Here is a 21450-nt window from a genome sequence, read left to right as displayed (position 1 = left end):
GAGTGCATGATAGAAACTTCTTTTTGGAAGCATCTTTCTTTGCCTTTTCTTTCTTTTCAGACCAAGGCTTCTTACCCTTGTAGCTTGAGCTCAAGCTTGAGCTTTCTTTACTTCTAGCCTGAAAGGCTTCTTCAGAATGATCCTCCATCTTGTTTTCCCTTCTCTGCTCTTATGCATGAAGAGCATTTATCAGCTCTGTCAAGGATATAGTTGATAGGTCCCTAAAGTCCTCCAAGGAAGAAAATTTTGACTCATACTTCTCTGGAAGGGTTGTAATGCCTTTTCAACTATTTTTTTGTCACTGAAATCATCCCCAAGAAGCCTAATATTGTTAACTATAGCCATAATCCTATCAGAATACTACTTAATGGATTCAAACTCCTTCATCTTCAGATTCTCAAGTCCCTCCTTAGGTTGATCAATTGCTGCTGCCTGGTTTTATCTAATCTTTGAAACTCTTCTTTGAGTCTATCCCAGGCCTACTTTGGAGTGTCACAAGCCATTATCCTTGTGAAAGTTACATCTAAAACTCCATTTTGAAGGCATGACATAGCCTTATACTTTTTGGTACAGTTCTTATTGTGCTGCCTAATTTGAGCTATGGTAGGATTAGCTTTCAAAGGTGATGGGTCTGTGTCAGTTTGAACAACACTCCACAGATCATGAGCCTGCAGGTATGTTTTCATTTTCACAGCCCAAATGTTGTAGTTTTCACCAGCAAAAACATGTGGTGGTGGTAGTGGTGGTGAGAAACTCATTCTTTTGCAGTAACCAAAAAACCAACAAAACAGCTTCTGTTTCTTTTCTTTCAAGCACAGAACACTCACATGAACAGCACACAGCAGAAAGGCCCTCAAAGATGGCAAGCTCTTGATACCATTTGTTGAGTTATATCAGCATCCAAAGATTAAAAAAAATTGTGTTTGAAAGATGAAAAACAAAGAAAAGACAGGAGTTGGTTGAGAGAAAAATTGACAACTCTTTTTTCTACTATAAGCAACATTACAATATACATAAGTAGCTTCATTACATTGGAAGAAAACAAAACATTGCTTGTGCTAGTATCCAAGCTGTAAAATCAGTTTAATGATAACCTAAGAGGCTACTAAATCAGCTAAATACATGACTAACTTAGCAAAACAAAAATTACAAACAAACTAAACATTAGTCACATGTTACAAAAAGTTTTAACAACTAAATTACACATTGGACATTTGCTTGCTGCTGCATTGTTGCCAACTTTCAACAGTAATCCTATTCTAGCAACAATATCAATACTAATCGAACGAATACGTATTCGGCAATTTTTTTTTCCTTTATACAAGCAACTCTGTAGACAAAAAAAGAACAGAGCAGTATCCAAACAAGAAAATTACAGTAGATAAACAAAAAACATAGTTCCAGCAACAAGAAAACACTAATCTAAGCCAAAATCACCACCATGCTTTAAACACATGTGGTCTATTCACACCAGCCAAAGCTAATGAGAACGCCATGTCATTTCTATTCCTATCCCCCAAAGAGAAGACAATGGATCCGATCTTACACTTAGCAATTTCAATATCTAAAAAAGTTGCATGAAGCGTCCAAGGTCTCAATTCCTTACTGATACACCAAGAAAACACCACCGAAGAACCTACTTCAATAACCAGAGAATTAGAAGACTTCCAATTCATAGATGCAAACATTTCGAGAGCAAAATTCACCGCTCCAATCTCAGCTTCCTCAGCAACATTTGTACCAACAGCACCAGAGAAAATCCCTCTTGCAATCCCCTCCATATCTCTCAATATTCCTCCACCCCCAGCCTTGTCCTCTTTCGCTATACCACATACATTGAATTTTAACCATCCACAAGGAGGTGGTCTCCAAAAGGAAACATCAGCATTAGATTTGTGAGACACCACACGACATCTTTGTGGAGCTAACCACCAAAACTTCTCCTGCAGCATGATTTCATTATGATTTGATCTAATCCACAACAATGCCCTCATCTTAGATTGAAATACCAAATTAGCCATATTCACTCTCCTTCCATCAAAAACCAGCCCATTTCTTGCAATCCAAATTGTCCAGCATGCTGCAGCAATAGAAATCGGCCATAACCTTTTCTTACTCTCATCCAACCTCACATTGTAACACAATGAAAAGAATTCCACAAAACCATCAACTCTCTTCCATACAACATCCCACTTATTCGGCAAATGATCATATATGTATAACCCAATAATTATAAATATCTCTACAAAGGTTGGCACCAAATATCTATCTATATTTGAATGGAATGATCCAAAGAGGTGGACATAGTGAAGAAAAGAGAAGATGTTGCACCTCTTTTGCCTTGGGAAATGGCTCCCTTAAATCATCATAATCTAAATTAAGCTCCTCGTCATTTATATCTAATTGTAAAATTTGACAATCGTAGATGCCCATGTCTGATCCCCCTGTTTTATAACAATACATACTATCATCATCCGTGAAGTAAACGCAAATAGATCTGCAACCATGATAATCAGCGGCAGCAATGGTGAAAGAGCAACAATTTCCCACGAACAGGGAGCTATCACCCAATGAAATAATCTTCTCCCAACTCTTGGTGTGCATATCTAATTTGAAAATAAGAAATTCAATGGTTACGTTTTGGTAAACCTTCCTAATATTATTATTTTTGTCCTCCTCATCCTCATCCTCATCCTTATCCTCATGCTCCTCATATTCTACGATACCATGCACGAGATGCCAAACAAGTATTTCCATCCAAATCAAACAGATATACCCTTGGGTCGAGATAACCCAAAGGCGAAGGGGCAAATTTCACAGCTTTAGGATGAGAACCATATAAATCTTCACATAAAAAATCTCACCAGAATGTCTACAAGCATAGAAATTACCCTTAAAATAAATGGCATCAGTTACTAAATTAACACCATCAATGGGAGTCCATGTTTCATCGCCAGGCTTTGCAAAAGCTAATAACAATGTTTGGGTATAAATTACAAGAACTATACAATTAGATCCAGACCCTTCAGGACTGGTAAATAATATTAACTTTTCCAGAAAAGACTTACACAAATTTTCAGGTGTGGGATCTCCCAAGTCTTGGGGATCTTTTTGGTGAGGTAAAGTCTATAATGAAGGAAGGGGAAGACTGACTTTCGATAATGGATTAAAGAGTGGAATTTCAAAATCGAGCCCACATGTCACCAACCAACCAAAAGGAGTTCCCCAACATCTCTTTCTTTTTATCTCTAGCAAATTGAGCTCAACGAAGATTTCATCTGATATACTATAGAAACAACGATTGTCACTTTTCTCCATCCCCGGTAGCATTAAACAGATGGGAAATTTAAGCTTTTGATCAACAAGAGAAGCTTGCCAATGTTTACGATCATACGAAAGCGATCTTTACCGGATTGAGTCATGCCTACAATATATCTTAAAACATCTGCTGGAATACTAGCCCAATCTGAAACACCAGCAGCACCTACTAATTTTTCTTCTTAAACGGAAGCATGATGATGATGATGCAGATGGAGTAGTAACAATAATCTTTTAATAGTATGGTTTTGATTGTTGGCCACCTCTAATAAGCAATATCCTCTCCACCACTTGGTTTTATATAGGGGCAATAATAATAAATTAATAAAATATCACTTAATTAATAAATTTTATATTGAATTAATTTTAATTTTAATTTTTATTAAGTTTAAATATTAAATTCTTATTTTACTCCAAAATGGATTTTACTAGGGGTGTGCAAAATTCGGGTAAAACCGAAAAAATTCGATTAATTGACCGAATTCGGTTAATCGGTCGGTTAACCGAATTAATTCAGTCGGGGCCGGTTAATAATTTTTTAAGTTTTCGGTTAACGGTTAATTCGATTCGAAACCGGTCGGTTAACCGAATATTTTCGGTTAATCAAAAATATTAATAAATAAATTTATAATATATAAATAATCCACTATTTATTCAAACTCAATTCAACATAAACCCAAATACCCAATCTAATATATATTAACCCAAGTACCCAACCCAACCTAATCATAAAAATTACAAATAATGTAATAAATAAAAATAAAAATATAAAAATATAAAAAAATATAATTTTATACAAATAATTCAGTTAATTGGTTAATTCGGGTAATTCGGTTAATTCGATTAATTCGGTTAATTCTGTTAATTTTATACTTATTTTAACTAAAAATAAAAATATATATTTTTCGGTTAATTCGGTTAAACGACCGAATTAACCGAAAAATTTTCGGTTCAATTAATTTTTTTGAAAAAATTTCAGTTCGGTTAACGGTTAAAAATTTTGAAGAGTCGGTTAATTCAGTTAATGTTATTACAGGTCGGTTAACCGATTGAACATCCTTAGATTTTATGTAGGTATTAATTTTTTTATTAACTTTTTAAAATATTAATTAAAATTGGTCTAATTATTTCATTAAAGTTCTTATTAATGTAAAATTTTCCTATGAAGTATTTATTTTATAATAATAAATAATTAAAATTAAATTCTTCTTTGTCTCCCTAGTGGATTCTACGTTGATAATTTCTAAGTTAAATCATTCAATTTTTAATATTTTTTTATATTTATTAAAGTAAAACACTATCGATTAATTTTATTGGTTGTATTATTTAATTAATTAAAGTTCTTATTAGTGCGAAATTCTTCTACTAAGTATTTATATTAAATGAAAATATTTTTTTTATTTTTATTAAATTTAAATGTTAAATTCTTCTTTGCCTCCCAAATGGATTTTACGTTAATCATTAATTATTTTTATTAAATTTATAAAATATCAAGTATTTGGAAATAATAATTTTCAAGCATATCAGAATGGCTACCTATTTATTGACATTTGAGCGAAGACATATTACCGAGAATCATTCATCAATTAATGGATGCCGATTTCTATCATGAAAAACAAATTGGGAGAATTGCTTAAGCTCCATCATTCTTATTCACTCTAACTGAATGATGGATATTAAAGACCCATACGTTTCATCTCTCATGCAACGAAGCGACAATATTGCCAAAAGATATAGTGTAGACCTACATTAAAAGCTAAATCAATAACGTGACAAAATCAATTAGAAGCTAACACATGGTATGCCACCTAGATAGCATGCTAAATTGAAAATCCTAAAAATAATCCTTATTATTTATTATATTACAAAATTGACATGTCACGTACCAAATATATAAAAAAACTAAAATCTTAAAAATTATAAAAATATACTAAAAATGCACGACTAGCATGAACCCAGACAAACGTACATTCAAGTTTATTTGAATTTAAACACTTATTTGTTCAATTCATTTTAGATATAGTTTAGCATATTATAAAAATATAACAATTATACTAGCTGTCGACAAGTACAATTATAAAATGTTAAAATATAAATAAAATATTATAAAAATATATATCCAAATTTTGTCCATATTTTTATAGTCTATACTTTTATATTTTTAAAATATTAAATTAAATATTTATTATTTTTAGAGGAGATAAAGTGTAATTTTTATTTTTATTGATTTAAAACTTTTAAAGGATTTAAATAGACAATTTTGAGAGGCTGGATATGCAACTGCATGTGTCCCTATTTACCCCCATTTTGTCATAGAATTTTTGGAATCTGTGAAAAATGAATTCAAAAGTCATGTTATTGAATGAATTTCTTATTTCAAGTTGATATTAATTAAAATGTCACAAATTAACAAGAAAAATTATTTTAAGAGATTTTTGTGTTCATTTTTCGTATTAATTATAGGTACAATGATGCATAAAAATGATTTTTCATGAACTAAAAGTTCAACAAATTTGATAGATCGTCAGGCTTAATTTGATTTTCATATCATTAAATTAATAATTACATCATTATATATTTTATATAATCATTAAATTTAAATAATTACTAACTTTTTATATCTATTATACATAAATAATAATTGCATTAAAATTTATTTTAAATTAATAATTAATGTTTTCAAAATTTATTTCAATTTACAATTTAATGTTTTGTATAATTTTTTAATATAATTATATAATATTTAAACATATTTTCACTTTTAGGGTTTTAGATCAAGTTTATCTAAGACTTGAGTTTAGGAATATCTCGAACTTGAATTATTTTAGACTTAAGCTTTGTCAAACTCAAATTAACTCAAACTCAAATTTTTTAAGGATTTTAATATGTTCGAGCTTAAATATTGTCGAGTTCAAATTGTAATGAGCTCGAACAGACACAAACAAACAGACTTTCGAGATCATAACTATTTGGCCAATCCTACTCATTTTCACGTTTGAAATAGGAACTTTTTAGAAAAGTGGGGCATTTGTAGAAAGCTTCTCCTTTATTCCTTCCTCCAAATATGATATTCAGTAACTTTGAAAATCAAAACACATGATAACTTTGTTTGGACGTTTGTATTTTAAACAATAATTGTCAATGTAGGCCTGGTGAGAGTTTCCTTGAAGTCTCTCCTCTATCATTTTCCATGAAAGAAATTAATGTTTTCTGAATATATAGATTGATAAAAGCAAAATGCAAAATGTTTCATCTGTCGTTGGGTCAATATGAAGTCCATTTCCTTCGCTATCATAGTATTAAAATTCCATGCCAGTTGTCAAGCATTTAGGACATCAATTTTGACTTTGTTGTGGAAAAAGAAATCGACAACCAGATTCCTTAAGGAAGCATTTAGCTCGAATTCCCAAGAAAATAGTAGGCATGTGATGTGATTTTCAAAGCTGGAAAACATGAACCAACTGACAGGAGATATCAGAGTTTGAAGCCTACTTATATTGCATGCTAGTTCTTGTTGATGAACCAAGCACTCTCAAAACAAATCAATCTCATCACAGTTCAAGTTGATGGAGCTTTCAAAAAAGCATTTTGAAGCATGCTGCTCTTTTTTCCTTGTTTTCTTTTTACAGCAAGTTTTCTCAAAAACTCCAACAGGTCTTGTAGTTAGAGGAAATGACACTGGTCAGCAAGCATTACTCCAGTTCAAAGCCAAGATAACTGATGATCAGCTTAGGGTCATGGAGTCCTGGAATAGTTCCATTCACTTCTGTCAGTGGCATGGTGTTACATGCGGTCACAAGCATCAGAGGGTCAACAAGTTGAAACTGCAATTCCTGAAACTCTCAGGATCTTTATCGCCATTCATTGGAAATTTGAGCTTCCTTAAGGAGTTGAATCTTTCGGGCAATAGCTTCTACAACCAGATTCCTCAGGAGATTGGTCATTTAAGGAGACTGGAAATATTAGATCTGACTAGCAACTCCATAAGCGGTGAAATTCCTCCCAATTTATCTTCTTGCTCTAAGCTCACAATAGTTCGTATGGGAAGCAACCAACTAACAGGAGAAATACCTTCTTTTCTGGGTTTCTTGTCAAACTTGAAAGTCTTGAGTTTTTACAACAACAGTTTGAGAGGGAGTATCCCACCTTCATTGGGTAATTTGTCATCCTTGGAGAAGCTTGCTTTGTCATATAATGCTTTAGATGGGATTATACCTGAAACTCTTGCACAACTAACAAATCTTTCAAGTTTTTTGGCAGCAGCAAATGCAATTTCTGGTACTGTTCCTGTTGCAATGTTCAATCTTTCCAATATTAGGTTCTTTGATATCGGTGTGAATAAGATTCAAGGTACTCTTTATACTGATTTAGCAATCACCATGCCATATGTTGAGTTCTTTTCTGTAAGGGGAAATAAACTCTCCGGACAAATCCCAGTTTCAATATCCAATGCCTCAAATCTGAATGTACTTCAATTTAATGATAATAGACTTAGTGGAAAGGTGCCCTCCCTAGAAAAGCTAGATAAACTATCTACTCTTCAACTAAGTGTAAACCGTTTGGGGCATGGGAGAGAAGGTGACTTGAACTTTCTTTGCACTTTAGTCAACAATACCAAACTAGAGTTTCTATATATTAGCGATAATAATTTTGGAGGGGTATTTCCTACATGCATCAGCAATTTGTCTAACACCCTTTTACGTTTAGGAATACACCAGAACAAAATAACAGGAAGAATTCCAGATGGGATTAGAAATCTCATCAATTTGGAGGAGCTATTTGCATCAGAAAACCAACTATCAGGTCCCATTCCTTTTGATATTGGGAGGCTTCAGAAGCTACAGAATTTTTTCGCTCATAGTAATTTTCTCTCCGGGACTATTCCCCATTCTATTGGAAATTTAACATTATTAAAAAAACTTGGTTTAGATTTCAACAATCTTCATGGCAACATTCCTTTGAGTCTAGGCAACTGCCAAAGTTTGCTTGGCTTGAGTGTTTCTTATAATAATCTTAGTGGACCTATGCCCCCTCAATTACTTGGGGTCTCATCCATGTCCATAATACTAGACTTATCATCAAACTATTTGACTGGTGAGATTCCTGTTGCAGTAGAAAATTTGAAAAATCTAGGTGAACTATATCTTTCTCAAAATAGGTTATCTGGTTTGCTTCCAGAAAACCTTGGTAGCTGTGTAAGTCTAGAGAAACTATTTTTGGATGGAAATTTTTTTGAAGGGCCCATTCGTTCTTCTTTGAGTTCATTGAGAGGACTTGAGGCATTAGACGTATCCAACAATAATCTTTCAGGGGAGATTCCAGAATTTCTTGTCAGATTTGGGGCTTTAAGGTATTTAAATCTCTCTTTCAATAATTTTGAAGGGGTGATACCTAGTGGAGGAGTCTTTAAGAATGGTAGTGCTACATTTGTTGAGGGAAACAGTAAGCTTTGTGGAGGCATCCTCGAGTTACACTTGTTAAGATGTAACTCGAAAACATCATCAAGCAATTCTCTTAGATTAAAAGTTGCAATTATTGTTGTGACTTTAGGAGTGACTTTGGCTTTTACTTGTCTCCTCATCTCGTGGTGGTTTAGAAAGAAGAAAGAGCAGTCAGCAACAACTTGTGTAGACAGTTCTCTTTTACAATTATCATACCAAAGCATCGTAAGGGCTACGGATGGATTCTCCACGCAGAATTTGGTTGGTTCAGGAAGCTTTGGTTCTGTATACAAAGGAGTTCTTGAAGCTAGTGGAGCAGTTATTGCAGTAAAGGTGCTTAATCTTCTGAATCGTGGAGCTTCCAGGAGTTTCCTGGCTGAATGCGAGGCCTTGAAGAACATTCGACATCGAAATCTTGTCAAGGTACTAACAGCTATTTCAGGAGTCAATTACCAAGGCAATGATTTTAAAGCCTTGGTTTATGAGTTCATGGAAAATGGAAGCTTGGAGGACTGGCTGCATCCACTTATTGGCATGAATGAACCAGAGACGGTGAGAAACCTAAACTTCTTCCAAAGAGTAAGCGTGGCCATAGATGTTGCTCATGCACTCGAATATCTGCACCATCATTGTGAAGAACCAATCATTCATTGTGACCTCAAGCCAAGCAATATTCTACTTGATCAGGAAATGGTTGGTCATATAAGTGACTTCGGCTTAGCAAAAATCCTTTCTACGGGCAGACTTAACTATTCTGCTAATAAATCAAGCTCCCTTGGACTAAGAGGAACTATTGGTTATACTCCACCAGGTAAGTCGCTTAAAAGAAAAACATACTATCTAAACATAGTTTTTTGTTTATTTAGAGGGTTTTCTTCTGCATTTATTTATATATGTAATTTGTGATAAATTTGATTGTAGAATATGGTATGGGGAGTGAGTTGTCAATAAAAGGTGATGTGTACAGCTACGGCATCCTCTTGCTAGAGATGTTTACAGGGAAAAGGCCAACTGATGAAAGGTTCAAAGAGGGTTTAAGTCTTCACAACTTTGTTAAGGTAGCATTGCCTGAACGAGTTATTGAGATTTTAGATCCAATTCTTGTTCAAGAAAAAGCCAAGCAAGGAACTCTCAATGGAAAATTCCTCGGAGTTGACAGACATTTTCAGTGCTTGAATTCAATATTTGAAATAGGACTCACTTGCTCTGATGAATTGCCGAGTGAGAGGATGCACATGAGTGATGTTGTTACCAAGCTTTCTTTTGTCAGAGACAAGCTTTGCCCAACTAGATTGCGTCATGAAGTGCTACTTAATCAACAGGTAATTATATCTTCTTATCCTAACAAATTACTCAGCCATTTCATCATTTAAGGCACATTTCTCCTACTTTTGAGATAAACACTATGTTCAGAAGATAAGAAGAACTAAAAATTTCCTTGTTTTCTTAAGATGCAGGTATCTGAGGTGCCATAAGGATGGCCTCGAGTAGCATAGGTCAAGCAAAGTGCTTCCTTATTGTTGCTTTGTTTAGACAAATAAACTATAGAAAAGGCAAGTAATGAAACTACTGTTTTTCTTTTCAAGTGATAGTTGGAGAAAAGAGACTTGTTTTCTATATTAATGAAAATGTTTGGATTTTGAGCCTGCAACTTATTTTAGTAATGCTATTCAACATGCTGATGGTTATTCTGGCGAACTTTTATTGTTGAAATCGATAATTTTTACTCGTATTTTGAAATGTGTTCAACATGGGCAGATTCAACTTTAACTTCTTTTTTTTCACATATTAATATGAAACATTTTTCAAATTAGGTTTGGCTAGACTTGTTCTGAGTCGGGCATCCGTTCAAACCCGAAGGCCCACTAAAAATTTAAGAGGGTTTGGAAAATAATGTTAAGCCCGAAAAACAAGTTTGGTCAAAGAAATTAAATTGTTTAAAATATGAGTCGAGCTTGGACTTGAATATTCGAGGCTCAAAGTTAGCCCAAATCAATTTATTTTTTAAATTTTTAATATTTTATTATATTATTTTTATACATTATGTAATTTATAGCTCACGAAATTTTTTTTTATGGAAGCCAGCTGGAGTACTTATTTATTATAGGAAAAATAAACAATAACAAACCAACACAAATTAGAAATTGAAAACAAACCGTGCCTGGATAACTTGACCATTTCTTAACTAAAAGTAACTTTACCCCTTCCTAATAAATGGACTCTCCTAACACAGTAACCTTAAACATATATCACATTAAATTTAAATCTATAGTAATATACAAATATTAAAAAAATATTAAGATAATTATATATAAAATTTTAATAAATAAAATTATCAAATATTAATTAAAAATATAAATATAGTTTTTAAGTTTTCAAAAAAAATAATGTTAGCGTATCTAAAATAAGTTTGGATTAACCATTTATAAATATAGGCATTGGGTAAAATTTAAGCCTCATATTTCGGTCCGGACTAGACTTGAGCAAGTATTAAGTATGTTAATATCATACTTAGATTTGACTCGATTCAACCCATGAACACCTCTTAAGTTCAGCTATTTAATAGAGTTACCTAAAAACTTGTTTTTTTTTTTAAATTTAAATAGGGGAATTAATTCCCAAATTTGCATTTTGAAAAGAAAAATCAAAGAACTCATAGGGCAGTTTTATTAAACAAAATTATCAAATGCATTCGCAATTACAATATTGTATAGCTTGACTGGATACTCTAAACCAAACTTGAGCTTCCTCTAAGCAATTTTTTAATATGGGAGGGGTAATGTAGGGGTCATTTTAGAATTGAGATTTAAAAAAAAAAAGTTAAGACCAAGAAAACTGGTGATCAGCTTACAATGTATGTTCAGGTAGACAAGCACAATAAAGATGCAGGAATAAATAGTGTATTATTGCTAGGAAGACTAATTGGAAAAGTCATTCCAACCAATCTAGTGTTGGTACAATCGACTGCTAGTACAATCATAAATACACATTATACTTAAAAAGGAAAAATTTAGGTTCAAACCTTAGAAATAATGTTGTTGGGAGTGATAATTACGAACCCTGAAAAGATTAATTTTTATGAACTATAAAACAGACATAAATAATATAATTTATCCCAATCCCAAAGGGAAAATAAATAAATAAATAAAAAGACTAAATGCTTAAAATGAAGTTACCTTTTATGAAAGTACTTAAATGAAGGTCAAAACCAAATCTTTTTTAAAGTACTCAAATAAGTACTATTCAAAAACCATATATGCTATTAAAATGAAGGTCAGCATGGAGATGGGATGACAAACACGTGTCATCGAACCATATATAGTATGATGGTTAGAATTTTTTTTAGTTTTAAAGTTGATTTGATAAAGATTAATTATTAATATTATTAACTAATAAAGAATTTTAATTAAATAAACTCTAAAATTCAAATTAAACACTAAAAATTAGCAAAAATAACTTCTAATACCAAAATATATACTTGTTGCCGTTGACGCTTCAGTTTCGTTCCCTTATTTCCTCACGAGGTAAACAATGAACCTTATGAAAAAAAATCAATTTTGAGTTTAGGGTTCTTACTTGATGATAAAAATAGGGAAAATAAAATGGATTAAAAAAATTACTGGAAACTATTTTCCAGCAAGGAGTGCTTATGTGGTCATGACATATAATATCACCTCAGATGCCGTTAGTGAGAAAATAAATAAGTGACTAAAATGTTTAATTATTGTAACAACAATAACCAAATTGTAAGTCTTTTTATTTGAGTAGTCAAAATAAAAGCGATTGATAAGATATCTTTAGCCTAAAAACCCAATATGCTCCACCATACTTCTAATTATGTAGCAATTTTTATTATTTATTATTAATTTTGGGGGGTTTAATAGTATATCTTTATAATTTTAAAAAAAAATTAAATTTTATTATTTTTAAGGGGTTAAAGTGTAATTTTATTATTATTAATTTAAAATTTTATAAATTATAAAGGACTTAAATAGAAAATTTCTCATTTTAAGAAGTTACGCTCTGCGAACTTCTCGGCTCTGCTAGTGAGATTCATCTAAAAGGTTGGGTTTTAAGATTGAATTTTAAGCATTAAATTTAGATATATTAGTAGCCGCACGTGAACTAAATTACAAAGCAAGAATCAGACAAAACACATGTTCAGGATTCAATCCAATAAAATCATGCCACGTAACCTAACACAAATCTCAACACATTTAATAAATGTAAAATGATGGTGATTACAGATATACTTAGCTAGGCAGGTCTTTATTTATATATGTTTCCAGTATTGATAAATTGTAAGTCATAATCTATGCAATGTGAACTAAATTAAAAAGAATAAGACAAGACAAATTTTCATAATTCAATCCAATAAAAGCAAGCCATGTGACCTAACACAGATATCAACAAATCGGTTCAAGTGGTGGAGTCGAAGTCTGTATGTACCCAAGAACCTGAAAGAAGAGCTCTCAAATTGAAATTGATTCAGGTTGATGGAAGTGGCCAGCTCTTTTTTCATTGTTTGCTTCCAAGTGATAATTCTTAGCTTGTTCAGTTTAGCATATGCAGCGCCTTTATCCGGAGGAAATGACACTGATCTACAAGCTTTACTACAGTTCAAAGCCAATATAATTGGTGATCAGCTCGGGGTTATGGACTCTTGGAATAATTCCGTTCACTTCTGTCAATGGCATGGTGTTACATGCAGTCGCAAGCTTCGGAGAGTTACCAAGTTGGAACTGCAGCTCCTAAAACTCTCCGGATCTTTATCACCATACATTGGAAATTTAAGCTTTCTCAAGGAGTTGAATCTTGAGGGTAACAGCTTCTACAATCAGATTCCTCAAGAAATTTGTCGCTTAAGAAGATTGGAAACTTTAGAACTGTCCAATAATTCCATCACTGGTGAAATTCCTTCCAATTTATCTGCTTGTTATAAGCTTACATTGGTCGGTATGAGGGGCAACCGGCTAACAGGAGAAATACCTGCTTCGCTGGGTCTCTTATCAAACTTGAAAGTCTTGAATTTTGCCATCAACAGATTGAGAGGAAGTATACCACCTTCGTTGGGGAATTTGTCATCCTTAGAGATACTTTCTATGAGGACTAATTCATTAAGTGGGGTTATACCTGAAGGTATTGGAAAATTGACAAATCTTTCAGTTTTCTCGGTAGAAGAAAATGCAATTTCAGGTACTATTCCCTTCACAATGTTCAATCTCTCCAATATGAGAAGTTTTGATATTGGTGGAAACAATATTCAAGGTACTCTTCCTTCTGATTTAGCAATCACTATGCCATATCTTAAGTTCTTTTCTGCATGGGAAAACCAAATCTCAGGAAAAATCCCGATTTCTATATCGAATGCCTCGAATCTGAATATACTTCAGCTTAATGAGAATAGACTTATTGGAAACATCCCTTCCTTAGAGAAGTTGGATAACCTAGCTAATCTTCTTCTAGGCACAAACCATTTGGGAAATGGGAGAGAAGGTGATTTAAACTTTCTCTGCAGTTTAGTTAATAATACCAAAATAGAAACAATAGATATACAAACAAATAATTTTGGAGGGATATTTCCCGAATGCAGTAGCAATTTTTCTAGCACACTTTTATTTTTAGTAATAGAAAATAACAAAATATTGGGAAAAATCCCCGATGGGATTGGAAATCTCATCAATTTGCAGGTGCTACGGTTATCACAAAATCAACTATCAGGTCCCATTCCTCTCAATATCGGGAGGATTCAGAAGCTAAAGAGATTTGACGCTCGTTATAATTTTCTCACTGGGACTATTCCCCATTCTATTGGTAATTTAACAGGGTTAACATTTCTAGCTTTAGGAGTTAACAATTTTCAGGGCAATATTCCTTCAAGTCTTGGACACTGCCAAAATTTGCTTATATTGGGTCTTTCTTACAACAATCTTAGTGGATCAATACCCCCTCAAGTACTTGCACTTTCATCCTTGTCCATTTTACTAAACTTATCATCAAACTATTTGACTGGTGAACTTCCCGTTGAAGTAGAGAAATTGAAAAATCTAGGTGGTTTGGATGTTTCAAAAAATAAGTTATCTGGTTTGCTTCCAAACAGCCTTGGTAGCTGTGTGAGATTAGAAAAGTTGTTTCTTGGTGGTAATTTGTTTGAAGGGCCCATTCCTTCATCTATGAGTTCATTGAGAGGTCTTGCGGCACTAGATGTATCCGAAAATAATCTTTCAGGTAAGGTTCCTGAATTTCTTGCAAGCTTTGGGGCACTAAAGTATTTAAATCTCTCATTCAATGATTTTGAAGGAGTGATACCAAGTGAAGGAGTCTTCAAGAATTCAAGTGCTACATTTGTTGAAGGGAACAATAAGCTTTGTGGAGGCATTACTGAGTTATACTTGTCAAGATGTAACTCGGAAAAATCATCAAACACTTCCCTTCGTTTAAAAATTGTTATTGTTGCTGTAATTTTAGGAGTGACTTTGATATTCCTTTTTCTCCTTATCATGTTGCTTCGAAAGAAGAAAGAGCAGCAGGCAACAACAACTTGTGCAGAAAATTCACTTCTAAGGTTATCATACCAGAGCATCCTAAGGGCTACTAACGGATTCTCTACGCAGAATTTGGTTGGTTTGGGAGGTTTTGGTTCCGTGTACAGAGGAATTCTTGAAGAGAATGGAGAAGTTATTGCGGTAAAGGTGCTTAATCTTCTAAATCATGGAGCTTCGAGGAGTTTCTTAGCTGAATGTGAGGTCTTGAAGAACATTCGACATCGAAATCTTGTCAAGCTTTTAACTGCCATTTCAGGTACCGATTATCAAGGCAATGATTTTAAAGCCTTGGCTTATGAGTTCATGGTAAATGGAAGTTTGGAGGACTGGCTGCATCCACCTGCTGGAACCAATGAACCAGAGACAATAAGAAACCTGAACCTCTTCCAAAGACTTAATGTGGCCATAGATGTTGCTCATGCACTAGAGTATCTGCACCATCGTTGCCAAATATTGATCATTCATTGTGACCTCAAGCCAAGCAATATTCTACTTGATGCGGAAATGGTTGCCCATATAAGTGACTTTGGCTTAGCAAAAATCCTTTCTGCAGACAGGCTTAACTATTCTGCTAGTCAATCAAGCTCCCTTGGATTAAGAGGAACTATTGGTTATGCTCCACCTGGTAAGTTTACTTTATTTATTTCATGATTTAAAAGCAAAACGTACATTCTAAAAGAAGTTTATATATAAAAATTAGAGTGTTTTGCTCTGCAGTTATTCCTATATGTAATTTGTGATGAACTAATTGTAGAATATGGCATGGGAAGTGAGTTGTCAACAAAAGGGGATGTGTATAGCTATGGCATCCTCTTGCTAGAGATGTTTACAGGGAAGAGGCCGACGGATGAAAAGTTCAAAGAAGGTTTAAGTCTTCACAATTTTGTTAAGTCAGCTTTACCGGATCGAGTGATTGAGATTTTAGATCCCATTCTTGTTGAAGAAAGAGTCCAACAAGAAACTCTCAAGGGAAAATGTCTGAGAAATGAAATACTTCTTCAGTGCTTGAATTTGATATACGAAATAGGACTCATTTGTTCTGCTGAATCACCAAGTGCACGTATGGACACGAGTGATGTTGTTACCAAGCTTTGTTCCATTAGAGACAAGCTTTATCCTACCGGATGACATCATGAGGTTTCGAACTCAAATACGTTGCTCAATCAACAGGTAATAAGATCTTATCTTACCAAAGTACTTGAACATTTCATCACTAAAGACACATTCCACTACTTTTGAGATAATCATTGTGTTTAGATGATATGATGAAGTAAAAGAGATTTCCTTGTTTTCAACTTGCAGGTATCAAAGGTGTCGTATGGATGAACTTGAGATGCTTAGGTCAAATATGTTGCTCTTTTCTTTTCTTCACATTCCATCTTATATTAATGTCAGTTCTTTATCAGTAATTTGTCAATGTAATTGTATTAATGTTTCATTTTTTTTTCTTTGCGTTTTAAATTATGGAACTGTCATCAAATCAGAATTCAATATGATGCCAGCATGTAAAATAAGTCGAACATCAAGTAAGGGTTTTTTGGCTCGAGCTCAGCCTGGTCCGAATTTTTGAATATTGTATGATACTTTTTTTTTTCCAAATATTTTAGTGGTATTTGTTTGTTAAGTTACACTTATCTTAGTGTTATTTAAGTATAAAAAATTAATTTATTTTTAATTTGTTGGGAAACATTTATTTTAATATTTTTAGTATATTTAGTGTATTATATTTTTTTTAAAACCGTTTTATATAAAAAAATAAAAATTAAAAAAATTAATACAAACGGGTCAAACCGAACCCGAATTTTAGCATCTTCGTCTGAGACAAACTTGGACAAAAATTTAAGCTTGACCCATGTACAACTCTAAATAAAATATCGAAAATTAAGAAGTTGATGCAATTCATTTGAAATAAATATTGATGTTCATACATGGTATTTGAAGACAACATGGTGATAGTGTTGGGGTTTTGGCAGAAAACAAAGGAGATTTGAAGTAAAGAAAACGGATGCAAAGAGAATTGGTCCAGATGATTGCATTTCAAATTTCATTGTCAAAAAACATACAAGTTACAAGGCAGTTTTACCTACTGTATAACTGCTCCCACTAATTACTTGACTAGAACATAGCTTAAATTGCACACAAAATAAAGCTGACTGATCAGCTATTACATCACTTGAACATCATTCAAATCAGCAGCAAATCTTACAAACTTTAAAGACTAATTACAAAAGAACTAAAGCTAGTTACATATTAAACAAGATATAGCTGCTGTACTGGTTGAGCTTCAAAGCTTCCCTGCTGTTGCATTGCAGGCCAAAGTTCAACAGATAGTCTATTCTATAACAAAAATCAAATATTAGATTATGACAAATATTCTAATAAATAACAATTTGATTTGAATGTAATGGTTTAATTTGAATATGGACAAATATTCTAATAATCTAATTATTAAACAGGTATACTCGAATCATGTATAAAGCTAGTTTTCCCCAAAGTGTTGTCATTGTGGGGCTCCATAATTGTGAGCCTGCTGACAATTTCCTCCATATAATCCAAACCTTTATTTGAAATCTCTCCCTCTATCATTTTCTGTACAAGAAATTAATGTTTTTTTTAATACATACATTGAAAAACGTCAAATGTATATCGTCAATGTTGGAAAACTTAGGCCATTGAAATCGTAGCCACGTGACTTTCAAAGTTGGAAAACTTGAACCAATTGACAAGTGATAGAATAGGATGATACCAAAGTTCAAAATCTACTTATATTGCATGCTAGTTGTTGTTGATGAACAAAGCACTCTCGAAAACAAATCAATCTCATCTCAGGGCTATGGGGATATCAAAAAAGCATTTAGAAGTTATTATTCTTCTCTCATGCTTCAACTTGCAGGGTCCTAACTTGCTTGGTTTAGCAACAGCAACCACTGTAATTAGAGGAAATGACACTGATCAACAAGCTTTACTCCATTTCAAAGCGAAGATAAGTGGTGATCGACTTAAGGTTATGGAGTCTTGGAATAGCTCTATTCACTTCTGTCAATGGCATGGTATTACATGCGGCCGCAAGCATCAGAGAGTCACCAAGTTGGAACTACAAGTCCTCGAACTCTCGGGATCTTTATCACCATATATTGGAAATTTGAGCTTTCTCAAGGAGTTGAATCTTGCAACCAACAACTTCTACGATCATATTCCTCAAGAAGTTGGACATCTAAGAAGACTGGAAAGGTTAGAACTGATCAATAACTCTTTTAGTGGTGAAATTCCTTCCAATTTATCTGCTTGCTCTAAGCTTACATATATCCGCATGAGAGGCAATCAACTAAGAGGAGAAATACCTGGTTCGTTTGGTCTCTTGTCAAAGCTGAAATTCTTGAGTTTTGTCAACAACAGTTTAAGAGGGAGCATCCCGCCTGCGTTGGGGAACTTGTCATCCCTGGAGGAACTTTATTTGACATATAATGCTTTCAGTGGGGTTCTACCTGAAGCTCTTGGACGACTGACAAATCTAACACATTTCTCGGCAGATGAAAATTCAATATCCGGTATTATTCCGACAGCAATGTTCAATCTATCCAATATTATAGTCTTCTCCATAGGAGGGAACAAGATTCAAGGTACTCTTCATTCTGACTTAGCAATCACTATGCCACATGTTGGGGCCTTTTCCTTATGGGGAAACCAAATCTATGGAAAGATTCCTATTTCAATATCCAATGCCTCAAATCTGTATCAACTTCAACTTGATGAGAACAGACTTAGTGGGAACGTGCCTTCCTTAGAAAAGCTAGAAAACCTGTTCGTACTTAACCTATACACCAACCACTTGGGACATGGGATACAAGGTGACTTGGACTTCGTTTGCACTTTAGTCAATAATACCAAATTAGGAATTCTATCTATACAAAATAATAATTTTGGAGGGGTATTTCCCAAATGCATTAGGAATTTTTCTAGAACCTTTTCAGTATTAGGAATAGAACATAACAACATATTGGGAAGAATACCGGATGGGATTGGAAATCTCAACAATTTGGAGGTGCTACGGGCATCACAAAATCAATTATCAGGCCCCATTCCCTTTGATATTGGGAGGCTTAAGAAGCTAAAGAAATTTTACATTGATAGTAATTTTCTCTCTGGAACAATTCCCCATTCTATTGGAAATTTAACATTGTTAATCGAACTAGCTTTAGATGTTAACAAACTTAAGGGAAACATTCCATCTAGTCTAGGTGATTGCCAAAATTTGGTTAGGATGACTCTTTCTCATAACAATCTTAGTGGATCAATACCCCCTCAAGTACTTGCACTTTCATCCTTGTCCATTTTACTAAACTTATCATCAAACTATTTGACTGGTGAACTTTCCGCCGAAGTAGAGAAATTGAAAAATCTGGGTGAATTGGATGTTTCAAAAAATAGGTTATCTGGTTTGCTTCCAAACAACCTTGGTAGCTGTGTAAGCCTAGAGGAGTTGTTTTTGGATGGCAATTTGTTTGAAGGGCCCATTCCTTCATCTTTGAGTTCATTGAGAGGTCTTGCGGCACTAGATGTATCCGAAAATAATCTTTCAGGTAAGGTTCCTGAATTTCTTGCAAGTTTTGGGGCATTAAAGTATTTAAATCTCTCATTCAATGATTTTGAAGGAGTGATACCAAGTGAAGGAGTCTTCAAGAATTCTAGTGCTACATTTGTTGAAGGGAACAATAAGCTTTGTGGAGGCATCACTGAGTTACACTTGTCAAGATGTAACTCGGAAAAATCATCAAACACTTCTCTTCGTTTAAAATTTGTTATTGTTGCTGTAATTTTAGGAGTGACTTTGATCTTCCTTTTTCTCCTTATCATGTTGCTTCGAAAGAAGAAAGAGCAGCAGGCAACAACAACTTGTGCAGAAAATTCACTTCTAAGGTTATCATACCAAAGCATCCTAAGGGCTACTAACGGATTCTCTACGCAGAATTTGGTTGGTTTGGGAGGTTTTGGTTCCGTGTACAGAGGAATTCTTGAAGAGACTGGAGAAGTTATTGCGGTAAAGGTGCTTAATCTTCTAAACCATGGAGCTTCGAGGAGTTTCTTAGCTGAATGTGAGGTCTTGAAGAACATTCGACATCGGAATCTTGTCAAGCTTTTAACTGCCATTTCAGGTACCGATTATCAAGGCAATGATTTTAAAGCCTTGGTTTATGAGTTCATGGTAAATGGAAGTTTGGAGGACTGGCTGCATCCACCTGCTGGAACCAATGAACCAAAGACAATAAGAAACCTGAACCTCTTCCAAAGACTTAATATGGCCATAGATGTTGCTCATGCACTAGAGTATCTGCACCATCATTGCGAAATATTGATCATTCATTGTGACCTCAAGCCAAGCAATATTCTACTTGATGAGGAAATGGTTGCCCATATAAGTGACTTCGGCTTAGCAAAAATCCTTTCTGCAGACAAGCTTAACTATTCTGCTAGTCAATCAAGCTCCCTTGGATTAAGAGGAACTGTTGGTTATGCTCCACCTGGTAAGTTTATTTTATTCATTTCTTCCATTATTTTTCATATATTTAGAAAGCTTTCCTCTAAAATTATTTCTACATGTAGAATATGGTATGGGAAGCGAATTGTCAACAAAAGGTGATGTGTATAGCTATGGCATCCTCTTGCTTGAGATGTTTACAGGGAAAAGGCCGACTGATGAAATATTCGAAGAGGGTTTAAGTCTTCACAACTTTGTTAAGACAACTTTACCCGAACGAATGACTGAGATTATAGATCCCATTCTTCTTCAAGAGAAAGTCAGACAAGGAACAAAAAAAGACATTATTCTTAGTGGAAACATCATAGAAAATGACAGGTGTCTTCAATGTATGAATTCAATTCTTGAAATAGGACTCACTTGTTGTACTGAATTACCAAGTGAGCGGGTTGACATGTGTGATGTTGTTACCGAGCTTTGTTCCATTAGAGATCAGATTTATCTGACTCAATTAGGAGGTCTTTGTTAACAGATCACTTTATCAGTTCATCACATAAGCCGCATTCCACTAGTTTTGATATAATTGTTGTGCTTAGATTTATCATTTCATTGAGCCATACACATCAATGTACATGAGTCTAATCCAAAGGGAGAAAAGGGCAGGCAAAAG

General features: G+C 33.8%; 4 protein-coding genes across 7 annotated transcripts; 3 read left to right on the top strand and 1 right to left on the bottom strand.

The window, feature by feature from the left end:
• Positions 1-955: 955 nt before the first annotated feature.
• On the bottom strand, positions 956-3570 carry LOC121207866 (uncharacterized). The gene has a single exon (XM_041078375.1). The coding sequence runs from the start codon at positions 2019-2021 to the stop codon at positions 1434-1436; it is 588 nt and encodes a 195-aa protein (XP_040934309.1). The 5' UTR covers positions 2022-3570; the 3' UTR covers positions 956-1433.
• Positions 3571-6574: 3004 nt separating this feature from the next.
• Positions 6575-10457, top strand: LOC121207865 (probable LRR receptor-like serine/threonine-protein kinase At3g47570). 2 transcript variants are annotated; one of them, XM_041078373.1, is made up of 3 exons: positions 6575-9570; positions 9681-10081; positions 10211-10410. In XM_041078373.1, exons 1-3 carry the CDS (start codon positions 6885-6887, stop codon positions 10232-10234), a joined length of 3111 nt encoding a protein of 1036 aa, XP_040934307.1. In that variant the 5' UTR covers positions 6575-6884; the 3' UTR covers positions 10235-10410. The 2 variants fall into 2 exon arrangements, with proteins under 2 accessions (XP_040934307.1, XP_040934308.1); XM_041078374.1 differs by having other exon boundaries at positions 6585-9570; positions 10217-10457.
• A 2728-nt stretch (positions 10458-13185) lies between these two features.
• Positions 13186-16931, top strand: LOC121207864 (probable LRR receptor-like serine/threonine-protein kinase At3g47570). Its single transcript, XM_041078372.1, has 3 exons — positions 13186-15929; positions 16059-16474; positions 16607-16931. The coding sequence occupies exons 1-2, from the start codon at positions 13256-13258 to the stop codon at positions 16430-16432; spliced, it is 3048 nt and encodes a 1015-aa protein (XP_040934306.1). The 5' UTR covers positions 13186-13255; the 3' UTR covers positions 16433-16474; positions 16607-16931.
• Positions 16932-18025: 1094 nt separating this feature from the next.
• LOC121207861 (probable LRR receptor-like serine/threonine-protein kinase At3g47570) lies at positions 18026-21360 on the top strand. 3 transcript variants are annotated; one of them, XM_041078369.1, is made up of 3 exons: positions 18026-19884; positions 19957-20826; positions 20906-21360. In XM_041078369.1, exons 1-3 carry the CDS (start codon positions 18093-18095, stop codon positions 21307-21309), a joined length of 3066 nt encoding a protein of 1021 aa, XP_040934303.1. In that variant the 5' UTR covers positions 18026-18092; the 3' UTR covers positions 21310-21360. The 3 variants fall into 3 exon arrangements, with proteins under 3 accessions (XP_040934303.1, XP_040934302.1, XP_040934304.1); XM_041078370.1 differs by having other exon boundaries at positions 18031-18535; positions 18701-20826; XM_041078368.1 differs by having other exon boundaries at positions 18028-20826.
• Positions 21361-21450: the final 90 nt, after the last annotated feature.

The sequence above is a fragment of the Gossypium hirsutum genome, chromosome A10 (assembly GCF_007990345.1).
Source record: "Gossypium hirsutum isolate 1008001.06 chromosome A10, Gossypium_hirsutum_v2.1, whole genome shotgun sequence".
NCBI lineage: Eukaryota > Viridiplantae > Streptophyta > Magnoliopsida > Malvales > Malvaceae > Gossypium > Gossypium hirsutum.
The sequence above is the reverse complement of the archived record's forward strand: the minus strand, read 5'-3'. Positions and strand labels throughout refer to the sequence as shown.

Coding starts and splice junctions, on each gene's coding strand:
- LOC121207861 (XM_041078368.1), top strand. CDS start 18,093: ATGAACAAAGCACTCTCGAAAACAAATCAATCTCATCTCAGGGCTATG. Junction 20,827..20,905: donor TGTTGGTTATGCTCCACCTG/GTAAGTTTATTT, acceptor TTCTACATGTAG/AATATGGTATGGGAAGCGAA.
- LOC121207865 (XM_041078373.1), top strand. CDS start 6,885: ATGGAGCTTTCAAAAAAGCATTTTGAAGCATGCTGCTCTTTTTTCCTT. Junction 9,571..9,680: donor TATTGGTTATACTCCACCAG/GTAAGTCGCTTA, acceptor ATTTGATTGTAG/AATATGGTATGGGGAGTGAG. Junction 10,082..10,210: donor AAGTGCTACTTAATCAACAG/GTAATTATATCT, acceptor TGTTTTCTTAAG/ATGCAGGTATCTGAGGTGCC.
- LOC121207866 (XM_041078375.1), bottom strand. CDS start 2,021: ATGGCTAATTTGGTATTTCAATCTAAGATGAGGGCATTGTTGTGGATT.
- LOC121207864 (XM_041078372.1), top strand. CDS start 13,256: ATGGAAGTGGCCAGCTCTTTTTTCATTGTTTGCTTCCAAGTGATAATT. Junction 15,930..16,058: donor TATTGGTTATGCTCCACCTG/GTAAGTTTACTT, acceptor AACTAATTGTAG/AATATGGCATGGGAAGTGAG.